General features: G+C 39.1%; 3 protein-coding genes across 3 annotated transcripts; all 3 read right to left on the bottom strand.

Annotated features, from left to right (window-relative positions):
* Positions 1-489: 489 nt before the first annotated feature.
* LOC124531093 (lipase 1-like) lies at positions 490-3,296 on the bottom strand. Its single transcript, XM_047105548.1, has 5 exons — positions 3,129-3,296; positions 2,529-2,730; positions 2,065-2,435; positions 1,558-1,719; positions 490-1,422 (listed from the first exon to the last, which is right to left on the bottom strand). Exons 1-5 carry the CDS (start codon positions 3,276-3,278, stop codon positions 1,012-1,014), a joined length of 1,296 nt encoding a protein of 431 aa, XP_046961504.1. The 5' UTR covers positions 3,279-3,296; the 3' UTR covers positions 490-1,011.
* Positions 3,297-10,577: 7,281 nt separating this feature from the next.
* Positions 10,578-16,001, bottom strand: LOC124531258 (signal transducing adapter molecule 1). The gene is made up of 5 exons (XM_047105760.1): positions 15,718-16,001; positions 13,352-13,776; positions 13,039-13,279; positions 11,335-11,953; positions 10,578-10,655 (listed from the first exon to the last, which is right to left on the bottom strand). The coding sequence occupies exons 1-5, from the start codon at positions 15,758-15,760 to the stop codon at positions 10,649-10,651; spliced, it is 1,335 nt and encodes a 444-aa protein (XP_046961716.1). The 5' UTR covers positions 15,761-16,001; the 3' UTR covers positions 10,578-10,648.
* Positions 16,002-16,455: 454 nt separating this feature from the next.
* On the bottom strand, positions 16,456-23,348 carry LOC124531386. Its single transcript, XM_047105955.1, has 5 exons — positions 21,612-23,348; positions 21,014-21,259; positions 19,093-20,544; positions 17,783-18,952; positions 16,456-17,695 (listed from the first exon to the last, which is right to left on the bottom strand). The coding sequence occupies exons 1-5, from the start codon at positions 21,812-21,814 to the stop codon at positions 17,470-17,472; spliced, it is 3,297 nt and encodes a 1,098-aa protein (XP_046961911.1). The 5' UTR covers positions 21,815-23,348; the 3' UTR covers positions 16,456-17,469.
* Between the last annotated feature and the right edge of the window lie 159 nt (positions 23,349-23,507).

Genomic DNA, 23,507 nt, shown 5'->3' with positions numbered 1-23,507 from the left:
CGAGTGGTGAGGCAACGGGATCGCCCAGGGCATGCAACCGCGACCCCACCAGCGACAGCCGCCGTGAGGTGGCTGAATGAAAAAAGTGGAAAGCGCGCCTAGTGCGCGAATTCCTCCTCATGCTCCACGTCCTCATGTGAAAAACTCCCCCGCGTCCGCCACTGGAGACTGGACGTCAGCGAAGCTGACGCCCTGCGGCAAAAAGTCGAGTAGCGAGCCCTCCTACCCACTCCTAGCCAACGAGGCTACTCACCTGGTCCGCCCTGACGCCAAGTAGGAACATAAAAGGAGCAGCCCCGCAGTATCCCTCCCGTCGATCTTAGGCGTGGCTGACGAGCAAGCTCAAGCCGGCCCCGTTGCCCAGGGTGTACCACGAGGAGGTGACTGACATGCACCCCTCGCCATCTATCACCATGTTCAACTTACAAAATCCATGATCTTTAGCTAAATTAAAACAAATAGCGTGGTAGGTAAATAAAAAGAACCAACTCATTTATGAATTGTTATCCCGTTTTTATTCAAAATAATTTAGTACGTATTTAAAATAATAATCGATTAAAAATAAATAAAAGTAAAACAAGTTTTGTACATTAAATTGTGCCGTAGGTATAGAAGAAGGAAATTTATCTATTGTAAGTTAAAGATACATAACACGTAGCCTTGATTGTGGAACACCGAATTAAAGATAAGTTCATACCGATACTGATAATAATTAATCAAAAATAGCGATCTATCCGTGACCTTTGATGGCTCTTTGAAAACAGCCGTAACTCAATGCACGTACAGTGTACACTCTACCAACCGTAACAGTACAAAATTCTAACAAACAAAAATAAATAAATAATCCATAATATTATATTATATAAGTAACATACGTAATGTAAAGAGTAAGACATATCATACAACATCTTTGGTTACGATTTCATATATTATACATTAACTAACAGGTACCACTTTGAAATATTGTAATTATTGATCCAGCATATTTACATATGTCGAACCGATAAATATTTACACTTGTGAATTCTGATCCAGCGCTCTCTCAGCAGATCTCATCATATCGATTAATTTATCATACAGCTGAGTCCTGGCGTCTCCTCCCCAGATAAAGTCGAAGTGATTGAACGTTTCTCGTTCGACCGGGTAGACGCCGATCGTGTTGCCCAGTCGTTCGCCGAGAAGAAGTACGTCTCTGAAGTCGCTTTGAACGTCATTCTTGCCGTAGTGCAAGTACGCCGGCGTTGTTATCTTGGACAAGTCGTACTCGGGCGGCGTCATGCTGCCGTACAGGGCGAGATTTGTGAGAGGATTGCCATGGTTGTAGCGAGCGAAGCGTTGGAATCGCAGTACTTGACTGTAGTGGATGATCTGGCGGAAGGCGGCCCCGGCCGGGTTGTGGCCCACGAACACGGGCAGCATCGTCTGGAAGTGTACGCCCTCATTGAAGTAAACGAATACGTAATACGAGAAGCTACTGTATTAGCATTGTATGACGTATAATTAATGTAACGAAGCAATGCAGGTATATTTTTGACGTAACTTGTTAAATATATGTACCTTGTTGAAATTCTCGATTTCGCCAGTGCCGACAATCGCGGCGACGCAGAGCGGTTGGAGGAAGGACTCGTCATTGCAGAACGTTAACCCTAAAGCGGTGAAGACCTGGCGCCAAACCTCTCCTCCGACTACTTCACCGAAGCCCAGGTTAAATGCCACAGCCTATTGGACAAGAAGGAAAGCATTTGATTTCATGAAATCTGAAAATCGACATTTACGTATAACCATTTTTTTGTAATATAGTCATTGTTTCGCAATTTGATTTTATTTTATTGAACTGTGTCCTTCAATCTTGAAGACAAAACATAGCGTTGTAGAGAACATGGTCAGGTGAATATGGTAGTCTATGAATCTAAAACGAAACCGGTGATTTTGTAACTCGCCAATGCTACTAATTTTGTTTTAGGAAAAGAAAATCGTATTATGATACAGTTTTAGTTTTCATCAAAAGTGAGACTCATGATGCATATTCTTCATAGTTTAAATAATTATTTTTTATTATCTTACCTCTAAAACACTCTCGAATTGGGCCATTATCGCTCGTAAATTATTTTGATTGTTCTCGACAAACGCAGACGGCGCCAGGGCTTGGAAAGATATGAATCTATCGTTGTACTCGGGCCTCAGGGAGTTCAGAACGAGGAAAGCGGTCGTTCCCTGAGAATAGCCGATGTAGTGCATTTTTTGCTGGCCGGTGTTTACGATGATGAAGTTAACGATAGCGGGAAGGTCGAGGTTGCCTATTTCATCCCAGCTGAATTTCCAGAACTGGAGCCCCTCGCGGTCGTCGGGGTCGAGGAACAGGTGTCGGCGGGAGTAGAAGTTGCCGCGCGCGTTGGGGAGCCACACGTCGTAGCCCGCCTCCGCCAGCACGTAAGCTTCGCGAGCAAATAACAGAGATTACTAGAATATTCATCAAAATGTCACTCAAATGATTTGTATTTCTGCAGCGGTTGAACTACGCAGCTCACCTAGTGCGTTTCCGGGGCCGAGGACGAGGAAGTCGGCCGAGGAGCAGAGGAGGCCGTGCATGACGAGCGCGACGGGGCGCGGGCCGGGCCGGCTGTTGGCGTCGCGGCCGTGCGGGATGCGGTGCACCTGCAGCACGTACCCGTCCGCCGTCACGACGTGGTGCACCTCCAGCGGGTAGCCGTACTTGCGGACGAGGCCCGGCTGCAACCACAATGACATTTGCTTTCATAACTAACCGCTTACTTAGTACGCGCACTCATATAAATCTATTTGGTAAAGTTGAATATTATATTAAATGTTTAAATCTATTAGTTTACCAAACGACATTATAACAGTGTAATTATAAAGTTTAAATCGGCCATTTTTTATATATTATCCAATTATTTTCCTCTAAGAGCTCTTGATCTTATTGTTCCAATTTACGTCAACAGCTGGTATCTAAGAACCATCTTGAATCCAGGAGATATTGATTACAAGCATAATAATGATACAATATATTTTATTATAATGATTTCTGTTAAATATTTGAAAGGAATATCTGTATCTAAACTACATTTCGTGTGTAATATTAACATAGCGACATAAAGGTAGCAAGTTACCGCATCGATGAGCGCGTCCTGCACGATGTTGTTGGAGTGGCGCGCTGCCGGGCCCGCCTGCAGCAGCGCCTCGGCGAGCCGCGCGTTGGGCGAGCTCTGTCCGCCCGCCGTCGCCGCCGCCGCCAGTGCCAAAAGTAGCGCGTACAACATTGTGAAGCGATCCCACACAAACGTGCTTTGAACTTGCAGTCGACAGGTAAACCCAATTTATTCAGACTTTATCGTTTCAAAGAGATTAATTTATTATCTATTTTATAATTTAAAACATTCGTTAGATTACATAGACAAGCATTTTAAAATGTTTTATATTGAGGGTTCCGTAGATATTCCAATGATCACATTTACTCATTATGAATCAATATTTATAAAATAAAACCCCCCAAAACTATGCAGTTACACGTTTTACTCATTAAAGAGGGGTCGCAGAGTATTTTGTTTTTCATATTTATTACATACTTGTCCCCTACTTGAAAACAATTGACACACATTTCATAAAATAATTATGCTCACTATATAAATAAATTAAATATCAAAATAAAAACGATACCTCATTGGCTCTTACGCGGGCTTTTAAAGCGTCGTTAATAAGATTAAATTACATTCTACAGTTCTGAGTACTGCTATACTTTGCGATTTTTGTGCTTCCATCATATTATACCTATTGTGCAAGTACAATGTACGTTGCACAAGGTTTAACCGCTTTTAAGGAGACGGTCTGTTTTAAATGCCATACGTGACGTCCGACTGCAGTGTACAAATTATTTGTGTTCAGACTTCTCAACGATATAATTTTAAAATATCGAAAAGGTTACAAGTCCTACGAACTGCAACTGTGTCGTTGTGCTATTGTGCGGACGGCGTGCCGACACTTTCTCGGCAGCAGTGTAACAACTAGAAAACACATCCATGATACGACGGAGGCAAATAGTTTCAACCTTACCAGGTTACTTCATGTCATACTCCTTAATCACGGGAACCCTTTCGAGTATTCCTACAATTAACCCAAATTCTATTTATACACTACATTAATGAATCTAAATCTGATAAGCATCGAGCCATCAGCCGAGTGTTTAATATGTTTATACTGATAAAGACACACTACATAAACAATTGTAATCAAACTGATAAAAAATATTTCGAGTTTAGGGTTTTAGGTTTTTGGTTTTAGCTCGGCTATATTTTCGAGTGTAGAATAATTTAGATGTGAATGTAATTTTTCGGGATAAAGGCGCTCCATAACTTGGAATTGTATGTACTCGTAAAATCTTTCAATATGACTAATCTAACACTATGTAACTATATATATTTTTATATGAAATGTAGTCAAATCTCTCGTATTTTGGTAAAAAATATACTTTTATATTGTGCCTTAAAATGCATGTTGTGGTTGTCTTAAAGAGTCGCACAATTTATATTAAGTATCGTAATAATTACGTATAACACGCGTAAGTGTAGTGACTGCTGGTGGTCCTTAATAAATAAAACAAATAAAATCTCACCCAATCTCTCACGTTAGCGACACTCGGCCGAATCTTTTATTTACAGGTGACTTCAATATTTGACTCACCTTCCCTAACAAGTTTATGTTCATGTAATTGTCATATTCGAATTCAATCATCAAATAGCGACCCGCCCGGCTTCGCACGATATAATGCAATACTGATACTAAATATACTGCAGATTTTGTTTATTTACGACATCACATTGCAAACTTCTAAAATTATCAATATTTCTTACCATATTGTTCATGTCATAATATACACAAATCTTTACCTCGAATTACACTATCTATTAAAAATAACTCATCAAAATCCGTTGCGTAGTTTTAAAGATATAGGGACAGAGAAAGCGACTTTGTTTTATACTACGTAGTGATGGAACTCCTGAAAGGCTCACAGTTAGAAACGATATGGGGCAGAATTTCTTACTGTCTTTAATCAAATTTTGTGTATGTGGTGTTATGTCATATGATGTACGACATATATTAGCTCTTTTGCAAAGTTTTTTTTACTGAGGTCGATACAGCTCTTTCGAGGGTGGTACCTTGTAGTTTATACCGCATGTACTAAAGCCGCATTTACGAAAGTCTATTTTTGCTTTGTTGGCAAGTTTCTTTTGAAATTGCCGTCGAAGTAGTTTCTGACATAATATAAATGGCACGCTTAATCTATCCATATTAATAAAAGTTAATTAGTATACATTAGCTTCACTTAAAATCAAAAATAAACAAAAATTAAAAAAAAAAAAGAAAAACCGACTTCAAACAAAACACTATTTTAAAACAAATAAATATGCACTAAAAAGTAATATAAATAATTGCGTATTCAACATATTTTTTAGAGTCCTCGTAAGTAAAATGAAATGATAAATATTAGACTACTTAAAAGTCGATTTACAATAATTATATAATGTAGTTATAATTATTGCTATATTTGGAGTCGGTGGAATCTTTTCTGACCACGAGGTACACATATGTAGGTAATACAGGTACACAGGTAGAAGCAGAAAAAGTATTTATTGCATAAAACTGTTTATGAAAAACCTTATAAAAAAATTTTTTACAGAACCCATTACGTAGTTTTTTATATAATACATTGATTTTGACGATTTTGATTAAATACTAATTAACAAATTTTAATCTCAATGCGTACAACACGTTGTCCGACGTCACGCCTGTTAATAAATCACTTTTATCGGCTTGTTATTGTTATTAATGATTTACAATAACCGTGAAATTAATTAGTGCCAATATTGTAATAATTACACGCAGGGGTGCAATGCTGATACTAAATATACTACAGAATGACCCACAACTTGCACAGCTTTGCTTTTATTTAACATATTATTACATTTAAATTTCACGAGAGCCATATTGATTTATATTAAATGCACAGTGTATTTAGGATACTTATTTGATAAGGATTAATGCTGTATTGCTTAAAATCGCTCGAAAAAAGCCATTATTTCTCGTAAAAAATAAAGGATAAAAGATTTATTTTTACTTATTGGTTAAAGTGGGTTATCCCTAAGAGTCGACCGTGCAGGTCGGGCGGATCACGGCTCTAGCCCAGCAAGCCCTGATCGCCGGTGGCAGTAGGATCTGGGGTTTAACACGGCGGGCGTAGCGACAGTGGTGGCGATCGGTCCCCATTTGAGTCCCTGCGTCGAGAGGAAGAAGGGCACGTTAGTACTTACCGGGCACGGATGCACGGAATAACGCGGTGGGAGGTGTCACCCTCCTGCCACGAGTGTGGTGCGACAGTCGTCACGGCCTACCTCCACCAGGAGGCACTCCTTGGCGTCTATGGGCGGAGACCTCTTGCAGTCGAGCATCGTCATCGAAATGATCGGCATCGAGACGTGTTGGTCGGAAATGCGCTCCTTCTGCGAAAACGTGATGTCGCAGAAGGAAGCCCCGGAGTATGCCGCTGGAGACCCGCTCCGCTGAAGTCGACCGGGGAGGAGGAAGAAGCGCTACGTTCACCTTCTCCCTCCGCCTTAATAGGCGCCGTAGGGACCAGGGGGCGTCTCAGTACGCCGGGGAGCATTCGTAAGCGATCTCGTGGCGCCAGCTGAAAAACGGAGAGGGTACCGCTGGTTTTTAGTCGGTAAACCCGGTGGACCTGGTTGCACTCGGCGTCCAGGAAATCGGGGAGTCCCACACCTCCCCCCACTTTCCATCACGTGGGGAAAGCGCGTAATGAGTTTTTCCAGTGAATAAAAGGGTCATCCCTAAGTAATAGAAATATACTGGACGTACATAATAACTGTACATGGACTTTTTTAAAGAACAGGTCTTCAGGGTGTACAATAATTTAATACATTATTTTGATCTATCTCGTAGGGTTTCGCCAGCGCTCGCAATATCAGCGCAAAAAAGTGTTTATTTACGACCCTACTTTAGAACACTCTAAAACAATCAGCGTTTCTCTACTATATTGTACATTTAAACCTTTCTCTTGAATCAATCTACCAATTAAAAAAACCGCTCCAAAACTTAAAGATCACAGCATACAAAGGGACGGGCACCGGTAGATGACTTTGTTTTAAACAATGTAATAATTATAATAAATTTTAACCTAATTACTCTGATCCATACACCAAGCGGCATATTGTTATCGTCCAAATCTTCAGCTTCGGTCACATGCGGAAAATCTTCGATTTTGACCACAATTATGGGGTGTTTGAATTGAAAGATTTCATTTTCTGCACATCTAAAGCCGGGGCTCTTCAAAATACACCCATAACCCATCCGCTATGTGCATCTATCGTCCCATAATCACTGTGACGAAAATCGGTTTACGCTATTATTATAAAAAATGTAGTTTGTCCAAATAGGTTCACAGAAGCACGTTTACTAAATATAATACGCATAAATAAATCAAGTTTTTTAAAAGAAGCGCGTATGTTACGACACAACTTAAATGTTGCGTCGGTAAAATTCGTAAAACCGATCACATCAGAATTAAGTACGCTATCCCAAATTATCAATATTTATTTCTTATGTGAATATGATCTTTACAGAGACGTAATTACTTGTAATATCATATGACCTCATAATATATTCGTCAATTTGACGTCGATTTACATGCATTTGCTTTCTCGGGTTGAACTATTCTATAAACTATGAAATATCTAGATAATAAGAGATTCTCGCGTCAGAATCTATAGCGGCTAATAACGTCGAATAGCGCGATAGGGAGGTATTTCTATTGGTTGTATAAAACGGCAGGAATCGGTTTTATTGAATTTGCCGATGCTACATCTAAATTGTGTCGTTCTATACTTTTTCTTAAATGTGAGATAAACGAGAAGCCGAGAGAAAGTTCTCGAATGTCCTTTTCCAAACAGAAGAATATTATTATAAAAAATATCGTGAATTGCGATTAGATTGTCATTTTATTGAGAAATGAAAATTGCGAACTAAGCTCTGTTCATTAATGGTCGCCCTACGAACAAGCATGCCAGATTGTATACAATGCTGCAATGAAGCTATATTTACAATAGTTAATTGGGCCTGGGTAAATTTACTTCAATTAAAATATTAACAAATTACCCAAAATAAAATCAGTAAAATGCTATTCAATTACGATTATCTGACACGTACGATTAGATTATATAAGGAAACGCAGCTCATCAACATAAAAAACTACATTCATATTGTGTTTGTATGTTATTAAGAAAAATTCGTACGTAATCAATACCGACAGAGATACGGAGATTTGTAGACTCGCCAATGAGAATCCGCAGAGTGCGAGTGCGAGTAGGTAGATAGGTGTCAGTCGGAGGCAATACGACCGCATTTCACTTGGCCGAGTCCGAACCGCTCTTGGTATGACAATTATAATCTAAAAGGAGAATGCAAATTTTTTTTTATAATCATAACAATAATAATTTGAGGTCCGAAGATCTTTCAAAAAATTCAATTAGTCGGATTCTTAATTTTGGGATTTTCATGTAATTTAAATGAAATAAAAATTTAATGTAATTTAAATGTAATATATATATTTATTACATTATTTTTGAGGTTCAGTGAAATAATTATAACAAATAGATTTTATTATCTAATTTATTACATGGTATTCTAATGCTTGAATAGTGTATAACCTTTCAGATTATATTAATAATGCAGTTTTGAACTTTGATAAAACTATTTACAACATGTACCAACCGACCCTTAAAGAATTGTAAGTCTTTAATTATTGTTTTTCGTTAAATGCGTTAGGTTGCAATTCAGAAAGCCGTAATCCTGATTAATAAGTGGTTTACAGTGATTTTAGAGCCATTGGAGTGATTCTCCGAAATTGAAATCGTCATTTAATTCACAATTCGCGCGGCGCCGTTTGCAGGCCACGGCCAGTGGCGTTCGCCGCCGCGACCAGGAAGGACTTTCGACGGCAAAATTTATTTATCGAAATTTTCTCGCTATTGCTTAGAAAGTAATCGTTTTTTGTTACAAGACGTAATGTTTGGCAGATATTGTGGAGTGCATGATTTAAATATAAATCAGTATATAAACAAAAATTACCAATTCTTTCTGCCTACAATCTCTTTACTATTTGCTTAAATTTATGCCGTGGATGGCCAGACTAGTATTTCAAAAAAAAAGTCTCCGTGTTCATTTTCGCCGCGAAAACAACTAAACTCGTTTGATCCCGGCACCAATTCGCCGCGACTGCCGCCGACTCCGTGGCGCGCGCCATACAGATTATTTGCTTTGTTTGGGTCGCCGGTCGCGCCGCAAGTCGCGCGCGCGATTCGCTCGTTACAATTCGCCGGTCGCTTCGCCGGTCGCACCGAACGAATATTCGCGTGGGCGAATTTCAGGGTGGCATGCCTTTTCCCTTATTATATTATCGCTATCTACGTGCAACTGAAAAATTGATCTCAATTATTAAATATAATAATATTTCATCATCAGTCGCACATATGTATTCATTTTAAATGGGATAGATTACTCTAATTTGTAGTACAGGATGTTTCGAACGTTCTTTTATCCCAAGTGAGGCACGCTGAGTGTAGCTAGCATATTTTAATTATAGAATAACTCAATAACTGTTACTAAATCTAAGATCTATATTTGTATTAACTATATGCATATATATTTTGTAACTTCCAATTCAATAGTTAGGTATGTATAAGTAGAAAAAAAGTCTTCTTCCTGAATACCTAGTTTGACCCCTTAACTAAAAAAACATGGGGACGAGAATCAATACTCTTTGCAGGCGGTTTGGACTGCCGCATCGGAGTTGAATTTTTTTTATTGTACGATGTTCTCCCATTTCCGGAAAAAATGGTAATCAAGGTCCGGGGAGTACAGCGGATGTCGCAGATATTCCTAGATATATTATTTATTATATTTATTAACTATGCCTTTGTACGGTTTTAATCCTAACAGGACTGCTACTCGCTCTTTAAAACTCTCTACTGTCCGCACAGATGAACTACAACACTTGTTAGGTAATAGGGTATAGGAAAGGAATGTTAGGATACCGATACCGTCATAAAAGAGGACACGGAAGCTGATAAAATGTCAAGAAATATTCTTAACGCTTATTTTTACAGATTAACAAAGCGCTATGAGAAGTAAGCCTTATTTAAGGAGTTATGAACCGCTCCATTAGGATATCAGGAAATGTCCCCAAGGGTAAGGAATAAAAGGGATGCAGGGGGCAAACAGATACGACACTATTGCCAAGTGGATACTGGGAGGTCACAATAAATAAAAAAACAATATTAAGGCTTTATTTTTATTAATGTGTCGACCATATCTATTGCAGAGTTAGAACTTAAACTCACGCGTAGTCATATAATTTTATGTAATTATTCGTATTATTTGTAATTTAATCGAAGTTAAGTTAAGAAATGAAATATGTGGGTTTAAATGAAAAATATTTCTTGTAAATAATTTATATATTAATATACTAGGTACATACGCATCAATCACAATAATTTATATTTAGAATTTGAAGGAATGAAGAATTTATTTACAGCTCGAAGAACTCGTCTCCGGCTCGCGATCAGCACCTGCAAGGCCAAGGTTACAGTCGACCGTAAGTTGCAAGTGCCGCCAATCACATTCAAATATACTTTACTCAGGACTTTTCTAACTGCGAATTGACTGCAAGTAACGATATTATGTGTACTCGCAGTGACATCGCGGATTCTATCAAAGTGATCACACTTTGATAGAATCCGCGATCATTGTATGTGCACGAGGCACAAAGATACCCAACACAGCAGTGGACAGTAAATGATATATTGTCATGTGTTAGACACAAAAGTAGACTATGTCCTTTCTTGGAGTTCGAGTTTGCGTCATACCTATTTACTTGGCGTGAAAGAGCGACAGACAGACAGAGTTACTTTCATATTTATAATGTTAATATATGTAGATTACTGCTTGGCGGTAGAATATATGATGGGTGGCTAATACCCAAACGATTGGGAATTACCCAAAGTTCCACCCGAAGTAGCAATATTACTATTTTATTAATATTTCTAAACTAGTAATTGTATGCGACTTCGCTCGCATTTTTTGGGCACGAACACATTTGGTAAGACATGGCCACATCTAGGTTCAAGGGATCTAACGCATTCCTTTTGACCATATGGATGACGATTGTTACATTTTTTTCAAATGGAAATAAAAGTATTTCCAATTTATTTTTATTAGTATCACCTGGACGTGATGCAGTACAAGTACCTGGGGGGCTGAGACTGGTGCGACATTTGCGGCGGCAGCGCGCCGAGCGGCAACGCGCCGGGCGGCAGCGCGCCGGGGGGCAGCGCACCGGGCGGCAACGCGCCGGAGGGCAGGGCGCCGACGGGCAGCGCGCCGGGGGGCAGGGCGCCGGGCGGCAGCGCGCCGCCGGGCAGCGCGGCGGGCGCGAAGGCGTGCGGCACGTAGAGCGGCTTGGGGTCGCGCATGAGCTCGTGGTACAGGTTGAGCGCGTCCACCAGGTCGGCGCTGAGCTGCGTGAGGCGTGCGTGGCGGCGGTCGGCGCGCTCCAGCGCCGCGTCCACGAGCGGCCCCATGGCGTGCACGCGCGCCTCGAGCCGCGCCGCCGCGCCGTCCGCGCCCGCCTCGCCCGTCGGGTCGGCCTCGTGCAGCAGCGCCAGCGCCTCGTCCATGAGCGCCTCGTCGATGCGCGGCGCGGGCTCGGCCTCGGCCGCGAACTGCACGCGCTTGTCGGCGCCGCGGGCCTCGCTCTCCGTCCGCGGCTCGGTGAGGTCGTAGGTGACGAAGTTGGCGGGAAACAGGCCCTCTCCGCGCTCGTTGTACCCCTTCCACCAGTTCGGATCGCTGGAGTCCGTCACGTGAACTGAAATTCGAAATGTATACGTCAAAAACCAATCAAAAGTAAAAAAAAAAATAACGATTCTTTTGTATTTTATGAATGAATATTTTTGAACGTTTTCTGTGATCCGGTTGTAAAAACGTTTAACATTAAATTATTATTAACACTAAAACAATGTACTATTTCAGAGAGAGCATTTTTCACATCGTCATATATTGAAAGACGTAAAAATAAAAAAGTATCATCAGCGAACAATACTATCTCGAGTTTATCACCTAAAAGATGTGGCAGGTCATTTATATAAACGAGGAAGGGAAATGGACCAAGAATTGATCCTTGATCCACAGTAACTGGAGCCCGGCACCTGCGTCAGTTATCGAGCCTTGTAAATCCAAATTGTCTGAGGCTCGTGAGTTGGTATAAAATGCCGCCCGTAATTATTGTGTGCAATGACGTGACTTCATAAAAATATTTTTCTCAAATATACCAAATTACTTAATCTTAATTGACGAATCTTTTGAATGCTCATAGATTGGATTCGAAAGTAAGGGAACTAACTCTTAATGTATAACCCGAGTTGCCGTAAAAAACAACAAATAAATGTATTCCTTGTGAGATTTATGACTTCTCCTCTTGTTCTGATATTTCTGAAGTCGGCGTTACTCGTTCTGTCGGTAGCTGATCCATTAAAGGCAGTTTAGTAACAGCGAAGTGCGACTTAACAAGGAGTCTCTTCATGTATAATATTTGGACTACATGTTTAATGTCATTTGTAGACCACCATAAAAGTTTATCTATGAGTTTCCGCTTTTATTATTTTAGCACGGGTGCACACTGTTGCTAAATATAGTATTATAATATAATTAGCAGTATGCTACGTTAACTATACGTTATTTTATTGAAGCTTAGCCAGGTCCATTTTTTTATATAAAGCGGTACCATTAGTAAACTGTCAGCCAAGGAAAGCCAATTCAGTAAATGCGGAAAAGAAACCGCTAGAGCCCCGAGGTCTCTCCCTTTCATATCATGCCTCCGAGTGTCGAATACGATCGCACATCAAAATGAAGGGCACAAACTCATCGGGGAAGGCGGACGACCACGCTACTTACCAATCTCGCCGGCGAGGAAGGTTAACTCGTTGTCTTCTGCCGCCTCGAAGTCGTAGAGCGCGCGGACCTTGCGCGCGGGCGGCGCGGGCGCCGGCGCGTCGGCGTCCACGCGCGGGTACAACGCGCCGCCCGCGCCCCCCGCGCCGCCCCCCGCCGCCGCCGCCGCCGCCGTCTCGCGCAGCGACAGCGCGATGGCGCGCGCCAGCTCCTCCTGCTCGCGCTTCTCCGCGGCGCTCGCGGCCTACGGATACGATTTAATGTTCATTTGTGATGCTCAGAAATGAGCAAAACTACTGAGCTCCGCGTCGAGTACCTGAGCGTCGGCGGGGGCCGCGGGAGCGCTAGTCGGTCTCTCGCCGGCTTCTGTGCATAGCTTTGCATGCAGCGAGGGAATGAGATCGAGCTGCGGGTCGCTTCGGAACTCTCCCTCGGCCCACTTGCGAAGCATCGCGCGTAGCTTTTGCGCCACGGCGGGCTGCGCTCGCGCCACCAGACGGCGGAATTCGGCTTCGAAGTCGCGCGACGCCACCTCGAGATGGAAGAGGCGGCCGCAGTTGGAGACGCAGGCGTCGAGCAGCGTGGCGGCGTGCATCTGCACGTGCGGGTCGGCGTGGCCGAGGCGCCGCAGCACGGCGCGCAGGCAGTCGCGCGCGTTGGTGGCGTTGGCGCCCGCGCGGTCGCATATTTCCAGGATCAGACCCCACTCCTCACTTGTGTTATTTTCGCTGGTCGCCCTCTCTGTTGGAGTACGAGTTATGAGTGAGTCTAATGCAATAACAACTACTAAGGTTATTTTCAAAATTAAATAGATTAAGTAGAACTAAATTATTTTAAAGAAAACGTTGTAATAATTATAACAAAAAAATAGTTATTTTTTTATTGTGACTGGTCCTATTATTCCGTACTGAAACCTTAAAGCATTCAATTCGATTTGAACGCCATCTCACGAACATAATGTAAAACAAATTAAATATGGTTTAATATTTCATTTACATTATTTCATCAACAGGTATGGAAAACTATTTAAAATAGAATCACACTTACACCATCAAAAAAATATGAAGTGTTTTGATAAGTTAAAATAAATATTTAAGAAACACTGGCCAATTTATGTAGTTTTGACGATGGCATAAAACCATACCACCACATCTACTCTAAATTAATTAAAACATTACTGGCCTTACCTAGTCAAGATTCTTGACAGTGAAACAAACTCTGTCATTGGGCTGTTGATGAATTATATAAAACATTTTCTTATAAATAGCTGTCTTCTTAATAAGAAATATGAGCACAAAATATCAAAGTCCTTTCATAATTTTGTTTTACTGTTATGTTGTAAGCCATCTTATAAAATAACTTGCTTTAAATATTTTTTATTTTTAATTTAGAAAAACTGAAGTAAATTAGGACATGACACAATTATAAAAAGAATAAAAATTAAAAAAAAAGAAAAACTAAAAGAAATAAATTAACTAAAACTTGTAAATATTGTATTTCAAAGTAATTTATAAAATATCATAGACTCTGAAATTATACTGGTATAAGAAACTAAATGGATCAAAATCTTTAAATGGATCTTTAAAAAAATCTACAATATATTTATTTACATTTGTGTTTAAACAACTTGCTTATTCCCGAGGCGGGTTATCATCTAGTCATGATCCCGTTGAAGAAGTGTATATTTGGCCCACAAAATAAGTATTACACATATCGAACATAACAACCTACCACTGGGTATGGTATTTGGTTTTTTATTTAATACTTGCTTGATGATACATTAGTCCAACATCGGTAAACTGGCTTTTAATTGTAATAATTATCTACTTAAAGATTAATGGCTTTCACTTCATGATGGTGTTGTGCTCTGTGCCTATGAAGAGTCTTAGAAGATATATTATTTCTAAAATTACTATAACCCTATCGGTATAGACCTCCCTGAGCAACTCATCTGTCTCAGTCCGGCTGTCAATCTAATCAAGTAACTTGACAACGACATTGTAAAAATTTCTATTTGTTATATGATTCTCCATAATACATTTTACAACTTACTCAGTTGTAATTTATAATATGCAATACATAAAAACTCTATTGTATACTGAAACACCTAACAAATCAGATGTTTTTTGTAAATTAAATCAATATTGTTTAAACCCATTACCATAATGAAAATTAGGATATTTACTATTACATATATACTAAACACAGAGGAATATATGATTTAAACTTAATGTTTATAGTATCAAAAAATCAAAGATGCTTATAAACTTACCACAGAATAGAAGAAAGTAATACTTTGTGGGTATTTTATAAAAAAGCAAAAAGTTTACAAAGGCATATAATATGATGCCTAAAATAAAATTGAAGCCAATGATAAGTTTGATGACTCATTTTAAGTAACATTTCTAAAAGCCGATGAAATTGACATCTTTACTACGTATATTTTATAGTTGATTAACATATGTATATAATACCGTAGGTTATAATGTGATAGAATGTTCTCTAAAAGGTTTGAGCAATTTATTAAAACTAAGTAAAGTAAGTGCAACAAAAACAAAGCAAGAAATACTGTCCACTCATTACATGAGATAACGCGGTTGTTGACATTAATATTTATCGTAAGACTACTTTTGTATACAAGCTCAGCACTTTGTAAAACATGTTAAATAGAAAAATACGTACCCACATCCTGATCAAACGGTGATGAAGTTCCGAAAATTCCCATTGTTATGAACGTACTAATTATGAGCTGTTGATCCTAATAGTGAAAGTAAAATTAATACTCTCAAATTTCAGTTACATGGAAGCTGATTTTACGTTGCATTTATTCAGTGTTCTTTAATTTTTTACCCCACTATGCACTATATCTGAGGCTGATTTGATTAATTATAATTAAAACCACTTTTACGCCACTGTTTGATAAAAAGTCAAGTAAACTGTCACGACTCACTGTCAAGTGTCAACTGTCATGTATATAGATACGTTCTGAATCACATATCAAATGAAGAAATTAACATTTAACACTAAAACATGACAAAAATAGCTCGTTACAATTATTTTATTTATGCTTTAGTAAGTATACTATAAATTAATAAATAAACGTAGCAAGGTGTCTAAATAAATCTCAGTTTTACCCTAAGTACGATAAAAGAAATGCACAGAAAAGAAATAAAATGACAATGAACATACCACAAGTTAAATTTTAAAATATTTACTTGGCGGAGATGTCAACCCAATATTACAAGTTTTATTTTTAAACTCATGTTCATCGATTTTTTATAAATATTTATATTTTCTATATTCTATGGAATAATATATGGAATATGTAATATATCATATGGAATACATGAAAGATATTGTTAAAAATATTACAAGGGCCATCTGTTAACGCAATAGATCATATAAATATGATTATCAGAATTTTTGTCTGTTTGTTTTTTGTTTGTTATCTCTAACCTCGGAATCAGCTTAACCGATTTTGAAAAATGTAGATATCTGAGAGTTTTAGAAATTACCAAAATTTACCAATGTAAGTTGAGCCTTCATTCATGCAGTAAGACATATTAAATACGTTTCAGTATAGATTTGTTTTATGGAAGTTCGCGGTTTCATTGCATTATAGTTAAAAAAACCTGTTTATTTTACATTCGTTTATTTGGATATAATATATTATAGCTCAGGGTTAGATTGCTTATAATAACTCTAGGCACATAATATTACTTTACTTTCTAAGTATATACATATATTACAAATTAGGTTGAGCTGATATTTTTTACATACACATAATAATAATAGCTCCTACGAACTGTCTATTGAACTAGAGCATAGTTTTCAACAAAGACAATAATATATATCAAAACAAACATACCTACATTCAAGGATGCTACAAACATAATAATAATAATAATAAATATGAGACAACATCACATACATTACTCTGATCCCAATATAAGTAGCTAAAGCACTTGTGTCATGGAAAATCAGAAGTAACGACGGTACCAGATCGACGATAACAGACGGAATCAGAAGTAACACCCAGACCCAAGACAACATAGAAAAATAATGATAATATACATCGACTCAGCCGGGAATCGAACCCAGGACCCCGGAGCGGCGTACCCATGAAAACCGGTGTACACACCACTCGATCACGGAGGTCGTCCATAGGTACATCCAAGTACGTATGTTTTCATAATTATGGAAACAGGCGCTCTTGAATATCTAAGCCTTAATTTCCGACGGCACTACGTGTAATATCGTTTATAGAAAAGCATTACTGTAACTATTACAAAAATAATTATTGTGATTGTAACGCCTCTCTCTTCTTTTTGCTTATACATTACGCAGTTAGACAAATACACGATAACTTATTATTATTAACAATTTTTAATAACCTGTTATTGGTTACTAAGAAAATATTGTTCTCATGCATTATTAAAAATCGTTCGAGATAAAAGTGCAAGAATTATTTCGTCTGCTCCTTTTAATTTCTTCGAAGGTTCTGTCCCTTTTAATAAAATGTAAATTCGTTTCGGGCATATCAGGCGAGAGGAGAGCTGGAGATATCACGTGCGGGTTACGTGTTAGAAAGTCATGAACAAAGGCTGCACTCGGTCGAGCCTTTACATCTTGCTGCCAGCACGCCAACAGTAAGCTTCGCCTGAGAATAGGTAAATGTACAAGTTTTGATGTTAAGCTGATGCATAAATTAAAGAAATATTAAAGGCATTTTACACTTGATACTCACGTGTGTTTTGACGTGTCCGGAGGAAGGGGTGGGTATCCACCTGATTTAACATAGGCCACCACCTGCTCGGGTGGCCAGTCACTATACGGACGAGCGCCTAGTGTAGACACCTCCAATATTAATACACCAAGTGACCATATATCTGAAGCTGGTGAGAATACACCTTTGATTAGGCTCTCAGGAGGCATCCATAATACAGGAAACAAGCTACGACGAGTCGTTATGTAAAGAGTTGCTTCACTCTCTAGCTCGCGAGCCATTCCAAAATCAGCTAGTTTTAGCAATCGATTTTTGTCCACGAGACAGTTTGCAGCACGTACGTCCCTGTGCACTAGTCTTTTATGTGCGAGATATTCGAGTGCTCGGGATGCTTCTCGTGCGAACCGGGTAAGTTCACCATCCGACACTTCCATCGCTTCCTTAGCAGTGACTTCATGGCGCCGAGCACTTATAGCAAATTGTCGTCGGAACGTTAAATATCTGTGCAAGTCGTTGTAATATGCATGTTCCATTAAAACAATTGGAGGTCCTCCACCTATACACACACCGACGAGGCGTATAACGTTTTCGTGGCTCAATGGCGCGAGGAGGCAAGCTTCACGTAAAAATTCATTTTCTTTGTAAAGTCCAATGCAATCCCGAGGTTCTTTTGCTGCGACTAAGACTATTTTGTCGGGTTTCCTTAATTCAGCAAAACGCACTTGCCCATTACTACCAGACCCAATCACATGGAAAAGTGTGATCGAATTACGCTGTACTAAATATGTATCCAACCAAGATACGACTCGTTTACTTTCCTCTTTTTCACGACGGCTTATGCTTGACAGTCGAGCGCGCCTAGCAGCATAGATCGATATGACTGCGAGTGTCGATATAGCGATAATAATGCTAACCGTTAATAGATGACAGCGAGGTGCAAATGGATCCCCCGTTGTAAATGTTATGCAATAGTGTCTGTCCATTGGCTGTTTCCCAACTATTTGAGTACACGTAGTGGAGTTGTTGGGCCAAATGTCTAGTATACCTTTGATAGTGATAGACCACAAGGCGACTGAAGAGCCTGTATTCCCGTGCCATTTTTCGATAAATACTAACCTATCGCCAGCCTTACTTTTAAGTTCTTGTGCAGTTCCATTTACTATTAATTTTTGAAGACTTTTCGAGAAATTCCTGAAATTATAAATATATAGTAGAAAAATATGCTATAGAACTGAATTATGATTTAGGCAGCCAAGGATTTTTTAAGCTAGCTTCATATTATCTAAATGTTGTTTACAAAGCGCTAAAAGATATTTAAGATTGACACTTACAGAGCATTACCGAGACCGTGAAGATCATATATATGTGAAGGATATTCGTTGAGAAAGCTAGCAAATCCATGGCCAAGAAATAGGAGTGCATCGGCCAGGGACGCAGAATTTGATGAGCCCGTAAGAGCATTTTCACTAGTCTGCCATAGTTTACGAAGTTCGTTTTGCATTTCCGTCGAACCACCTGCAGTAGGTCCTCCCCGCCATGTCAATCCTAATGTAAAGTGGTACATGGCGCCCCAGTCATTTTCAGCATTGCATTTTGCCATCCTCCAATCTCTCACAATCCAAACAAAGCCAGCACCTGGCGTCATACCAAGGCTCAACGCAGTACATAAAATGACACCAGAAATATTTGAATCTGTATTAACAAAGAAAATACGAGCATCTAAAGTTCGGAATTTTTCCAGGGTGGATCGAACACTTTTTAAATTGATAATTTCCTCTCGGATAAGTAATTTTTTTTCGTTGAGTAGCATATTAATGAAAATTTTTGAGTAAGTCGTGTTATCCGACAGTATAGCTAGACGCATCCAGTTGCATCGTTGAAGTAATTCTAAATAAGCATGGGTAAGATTCATTAAGGGTGCTGTGATTGCGTGCACTAGAAGTGTAGAATCGATAGGCACTTCCGGTAAGGTGGGACCGGCTAGCAGTAGCGGTAGTTGGCCATATTCAGCGGCATTTGCCACCGCAGCAGTAACCATCCGTCCCCACGCTATGGCACCAGCTATTTGCGATTCGCGAGCCAGTGCAATGATTTTCCATGTAAAGGTTTCACTATCAAGGCAATCAATCAATGTTAACGTTAAGTTGTAGTGTACTTCTTTTATGTTATCCCATAATAAGGACCCTGTTATCTTTAAAACGTTTATGTGCTCTTCTAAGTCTGGATCGTCTTTGCAAAGAAATATTTTTATTCTATAAACAAGTGGCAGTTGACGGTTATTATTTGCAGTTGAAGTCCAATTTGCAATTTTATCTTTATTTTTTAAAGCCCACAAACAAGCTGCTTCCTCAATATTAGTAATATTTTGTAAATATATTTCATTTCGGAGTATTTCCCAAAGGTCTGTAGTTTCAGGTGCAAAACGACTTACAAAATTCGATATTGGAAGTGCAAAGCGATTCATAAACCCCCCGTTTCCGACGCGAACAGCTACACTAGAGTCAAGCACGTAAGAGCAGCGATTAGAAGATTTAACACATAATGGAGGTTGCACGCGAAATACTTTTGGATTGCTATTCCAAATGTCTTCATCAAGAAAAAGGAATGATTTGTTTTGATGTTGCATTTCTAAGATTTTTGTACGCAGAAGTAAGTCAGTTTCGATGTACACAATTTCTAGCGGTAGGTTCGAGTCTGTGATCCACCGCTGTAGCTCACCCGCGACTCGGATATCTTGTTCACTTTCATTGCGCGCTAACACAGCAAAGCATTCTTCGCAATTCCTGAGGTAGTAGTAATATCTTTATTACACATCTTTAAAACCTGAATTTCAAACTTTGGTCAAAATGATAGGCCAACCAATACCTTTTTAAATACCTATATAGTAACAGTAACAGCCTGTAAATTTCCCATTGCTAAGCTAAGGCCTCCCTGTGAGAAATAGTTAGGGGCATATTTTATCACGCTGCTCCAATGCGAGTCGGTGGATATAATTCTGGCAGAATTTCGTTGAACTTAGACACATGCAGGTTTCCTAACGATGTTTTCCTTCGCCGCCGAGCTCTTAATGAATTGTAAAGACAAATTAAGTACTTAAAAATACCTATCCATTAGTTCATTTAAGTATAATAAGATAACTAATAAAAAGTTTTTTTTACATCTGGTCTACACTAATAAGACTCGAATATTACTAGAATGTACTATGAACCTTAAAATGAATATTGTTTTTATTGAAGTTATCACTCAACTTACTTATTTTGTGTTGAGATGTTTTTAGATTTTATGAATACACATTCACTGAGAATGGTTGCAGCGCTTGAGTGAGCTAAAGCTGAGTTATTGATTAAATATTCGCACTCCTCAATCGGCACGTGAGCCAGCAAATGTATAGAAAAACCAGAAGCTGCTGAAGTGAGGGCGGTCACCAAATCGACGTGGTGCTCTTCAGTGGTGCATCCGGAGCTGGGCATGCGAGCGACCGGCGCCACAACGGCCATACTGCAACAAGCGAGACATAAACTCAACATAAAACATTTACTCAAAGTCACAACGTATGTTATATTTACTCCACCCACCACTCATGCCAACTTATTTTGTCGTTTTGTATTGGGTTTTAAGTTAATGTATGTAAATTTATTCTTTCTCTCTTCGTGTTATCCCTTTTCTGTGTTAATGCTTAACTTAGTTAAGCAAAGTGCGTCTAAACGCGATGCATAAACTGTAGTTCCTAGTTATCTATAATTTGTCTTACGCAGTATAAGAATTATCAAGAAACTGATTTTAAAATCAAATAGTACACAAGCTAAAACACAGGGAAAGACATATTTCCCAAGTATTGACTTAAAAATACCTTCGCCAATTAGAAACTGCGGTGAGATCGCACAGATCGGCTGTGGCTAGTTGGAGTCGCGCCGAGAAGCCGAGGACGTCTCGCAGCGTCACCAGCAGCAGCGCGGCGGCAGCTCGGGGCGCGCCGCCCTCGCCCAACACTCTCACCGGCATCTCTTCGCCCTTCACTCGCACTGGAACATCTGCAGTCCACAGCATGCACATCAATACAATTAAGATTCGCCTGCTCTAATCACTGAGACGCACAGGGTCTCTAAGGAGCTGTCTTAAATTTTCGCGATTACACATTGAAATAAAACTAGCTATAACGGTTTTGAAAGTTTTATTTCTCTAAGGAGCTCTTGGTCATTTATATTTTCGGTGTATGTGATGACTTTAATTAGCAGAATACAAGATAACAATACGATTGAAAAAATATTTTGATAATATTGTATTTCCAACTAACCCTTTCACCGCCAGATTTTTTATCAATTGGCGTGCCCCCAGCGCCCGGAAAATTTAACAATAAATAATACCTACAACAAATAGGGTTGTAGGTAAACTTTTCGATGTCGATGTCAATATTTCGCTATGATAATGATATTGTATTTACGAGCTTGGTTAACCAACAACTACATACATACTTACCTACTACAGTATACTCTTCTACTACTGAATGAAAATTTAAAAAATGATACATTTTAGTCATTATTATATTTTTTATACAACTAAGTCGACAAACAAGCGTAGGGCTCACCTGATAGTGAGTGACAACCGTAGCTTGTAACACTAAAAACTAAAAGCACCTCAAGCGCATTGCCGAACACCCCTCCAGGAGCTCTGGTACCGTATAACCGTACTCACCGTCGGGCTACTCCATATTTCGAGGAGGATATGTCCTGCTTCAACCCTACCTCAGTTGAAATAAGACTAAAAAATATTAATAAAAATTATAATTACTGTTCATCAATATTAAAATCTTCGTATGACACAAATTCGTCATCGTCATCACCTTCTAGAATCCGTATTAATTATTCAGCAGTCGTCATGGTAATTAAAACAGGAACATAAAACTATTACAAAAACACGCGCAACACTAATTGAAAGTTCCATACGGTTGTGACGTCATGAACGGTCGTGTTTATCCGACACAGGCGCTGGCTATGTTAGCAAAATGGACACAGTCTAGGGATGGGAATTTGCATTTATAGTTGTCCAAACAGAAATAACTAAATCGCTAATTTCTTAGAAAAAATATACATTTACACAGAGTAAAAACAACACGTTATTAAATAACAATAACTTAATGTGCTTTTTTTATGAAATAACTTGGTATTTAATACAATATTTTTGTTAATAAATATTCCATATCTTATAAATTCTAACATTATGTCTGATCACTATGGTCGGATAAATACGACACAGGCGTTGGAAGTCAATGTATTTTCTCCTGAATAATATTAGTAAATTTAACGTAATGAAATATTATTTTATTTTGTTTCTTGATATAGTAAATGTGAATTATAAGTCTAAATAAAAGGTTGAATAGATAAACTTTCGAAAAAAATATGTATTTTAGGCTAAAACGTCATAATACCTTTAGAAATTGAATATATAATAGACAGGGTTTTGTGTCGGATAAATCCGACTCAGGCGGGATGAGCCCGAAATGTTTAAACGGATAAATCCGACTCTGGCGGTGTAAGGGCTAGCGAACGCAACCGGCCCCGCTTCGCACGGGTACGATACCAAATGCACTACGCAATGTCTTACAACGTTCACACTTGCTTAGTCATTCGACGATACAAACCACAATGTCCCTGAGTTTTAAATCTATAATATCTTCGAAAATATTCATGAAAATTACTTTCTTATTGTCATATTGATCTATTTTAAAAGTACAGGTATTGCCAGCCTG

This window comes from Vanessa cardui, chromosome 7 (genome assembly GCF_905220365.1).
Source record: "Vanessa cardui chromosome 7, ilVanCard2.1, whole genome shotgun sequence".
Classification (NCBI taxonomy): domain Eukaryota; kingdom Metazoa; phylum Arthropoda; class Insecta; order Lepidoptera; family Nymphalidae; genus Vanessa; species Vanessa cardui.
The sequence above is the reverse complement of the archived record's forward strand: the minus strand, read 5'-3'. Positions and strand labels throughout refer to the sequence as shown.

Bases quoted from the DNA above. Each gene is read 5' to 3' on its own strand.
- LOC124531093 (XM_047105548.1), bottom strand. From the start codon at position 3,278: ATGTTGTACGCGCTACTTTTGGCACTGGCGGCGGCGGCGACGGCGGGC. The intron at 2,436-2,528 runs GTGAGCTGCGTA...TTGCTCGCGAAG, and splicing joins CGGCCCCGGAAACGCACTAG to CTTACGTGCTGGCGGAGGCG. The intron at 1,720-2,064 runs GTAAGATAATAA...CTTGTCCAATAG, and splicing joins AATTCGAGAGTGTTTTAGAG to GCTGTGGCATTTAACCTGGG.
- LOC124531258 (XM_047105760.1), bottom strand. From the start codon at position 15,760: ATGGGAATTTTCGGAACTTCATCACCGTTTGATCAGGATGTGG. The intron at 13,777-15,717 runs GTACGTATTTTT...GTACTCCAACAG, and splicing joins ACCGTTTGATCAGGATGTGG to AGAGGGCGACCAGCGAAAAT. The intron at 13,280-13,351 runs GTACTCGACGCG...TCGTATCCGTAG, and splicing joins CGGCCCCCGCCGACGCTCAG to GCCGCGAGCGCCGCGGAGAA.
- LOC124531386 (XM_047105955.1), bottom strand. From the start codon at position 21,814: ATGTGCATGCTGTGGACTGCAGATGTTCCAGTGCGAGTGAAGGGCGAA. The intron at 21,260-21,611 runs GTATTTTTAAGT...CGCTTGTTGCAG, and splicing joins GCAGTTTCTAATTGGCGAAG to TATGGCCGTTGTGGCGCCGG. The intron at 18,953-19,092 runs GTAAGTGTCAAT...TTATAATTTCAG, and splicing joins CACGGTCTCGGTAATGCTCT to GAATTTCTCGAAAAGTCTTC.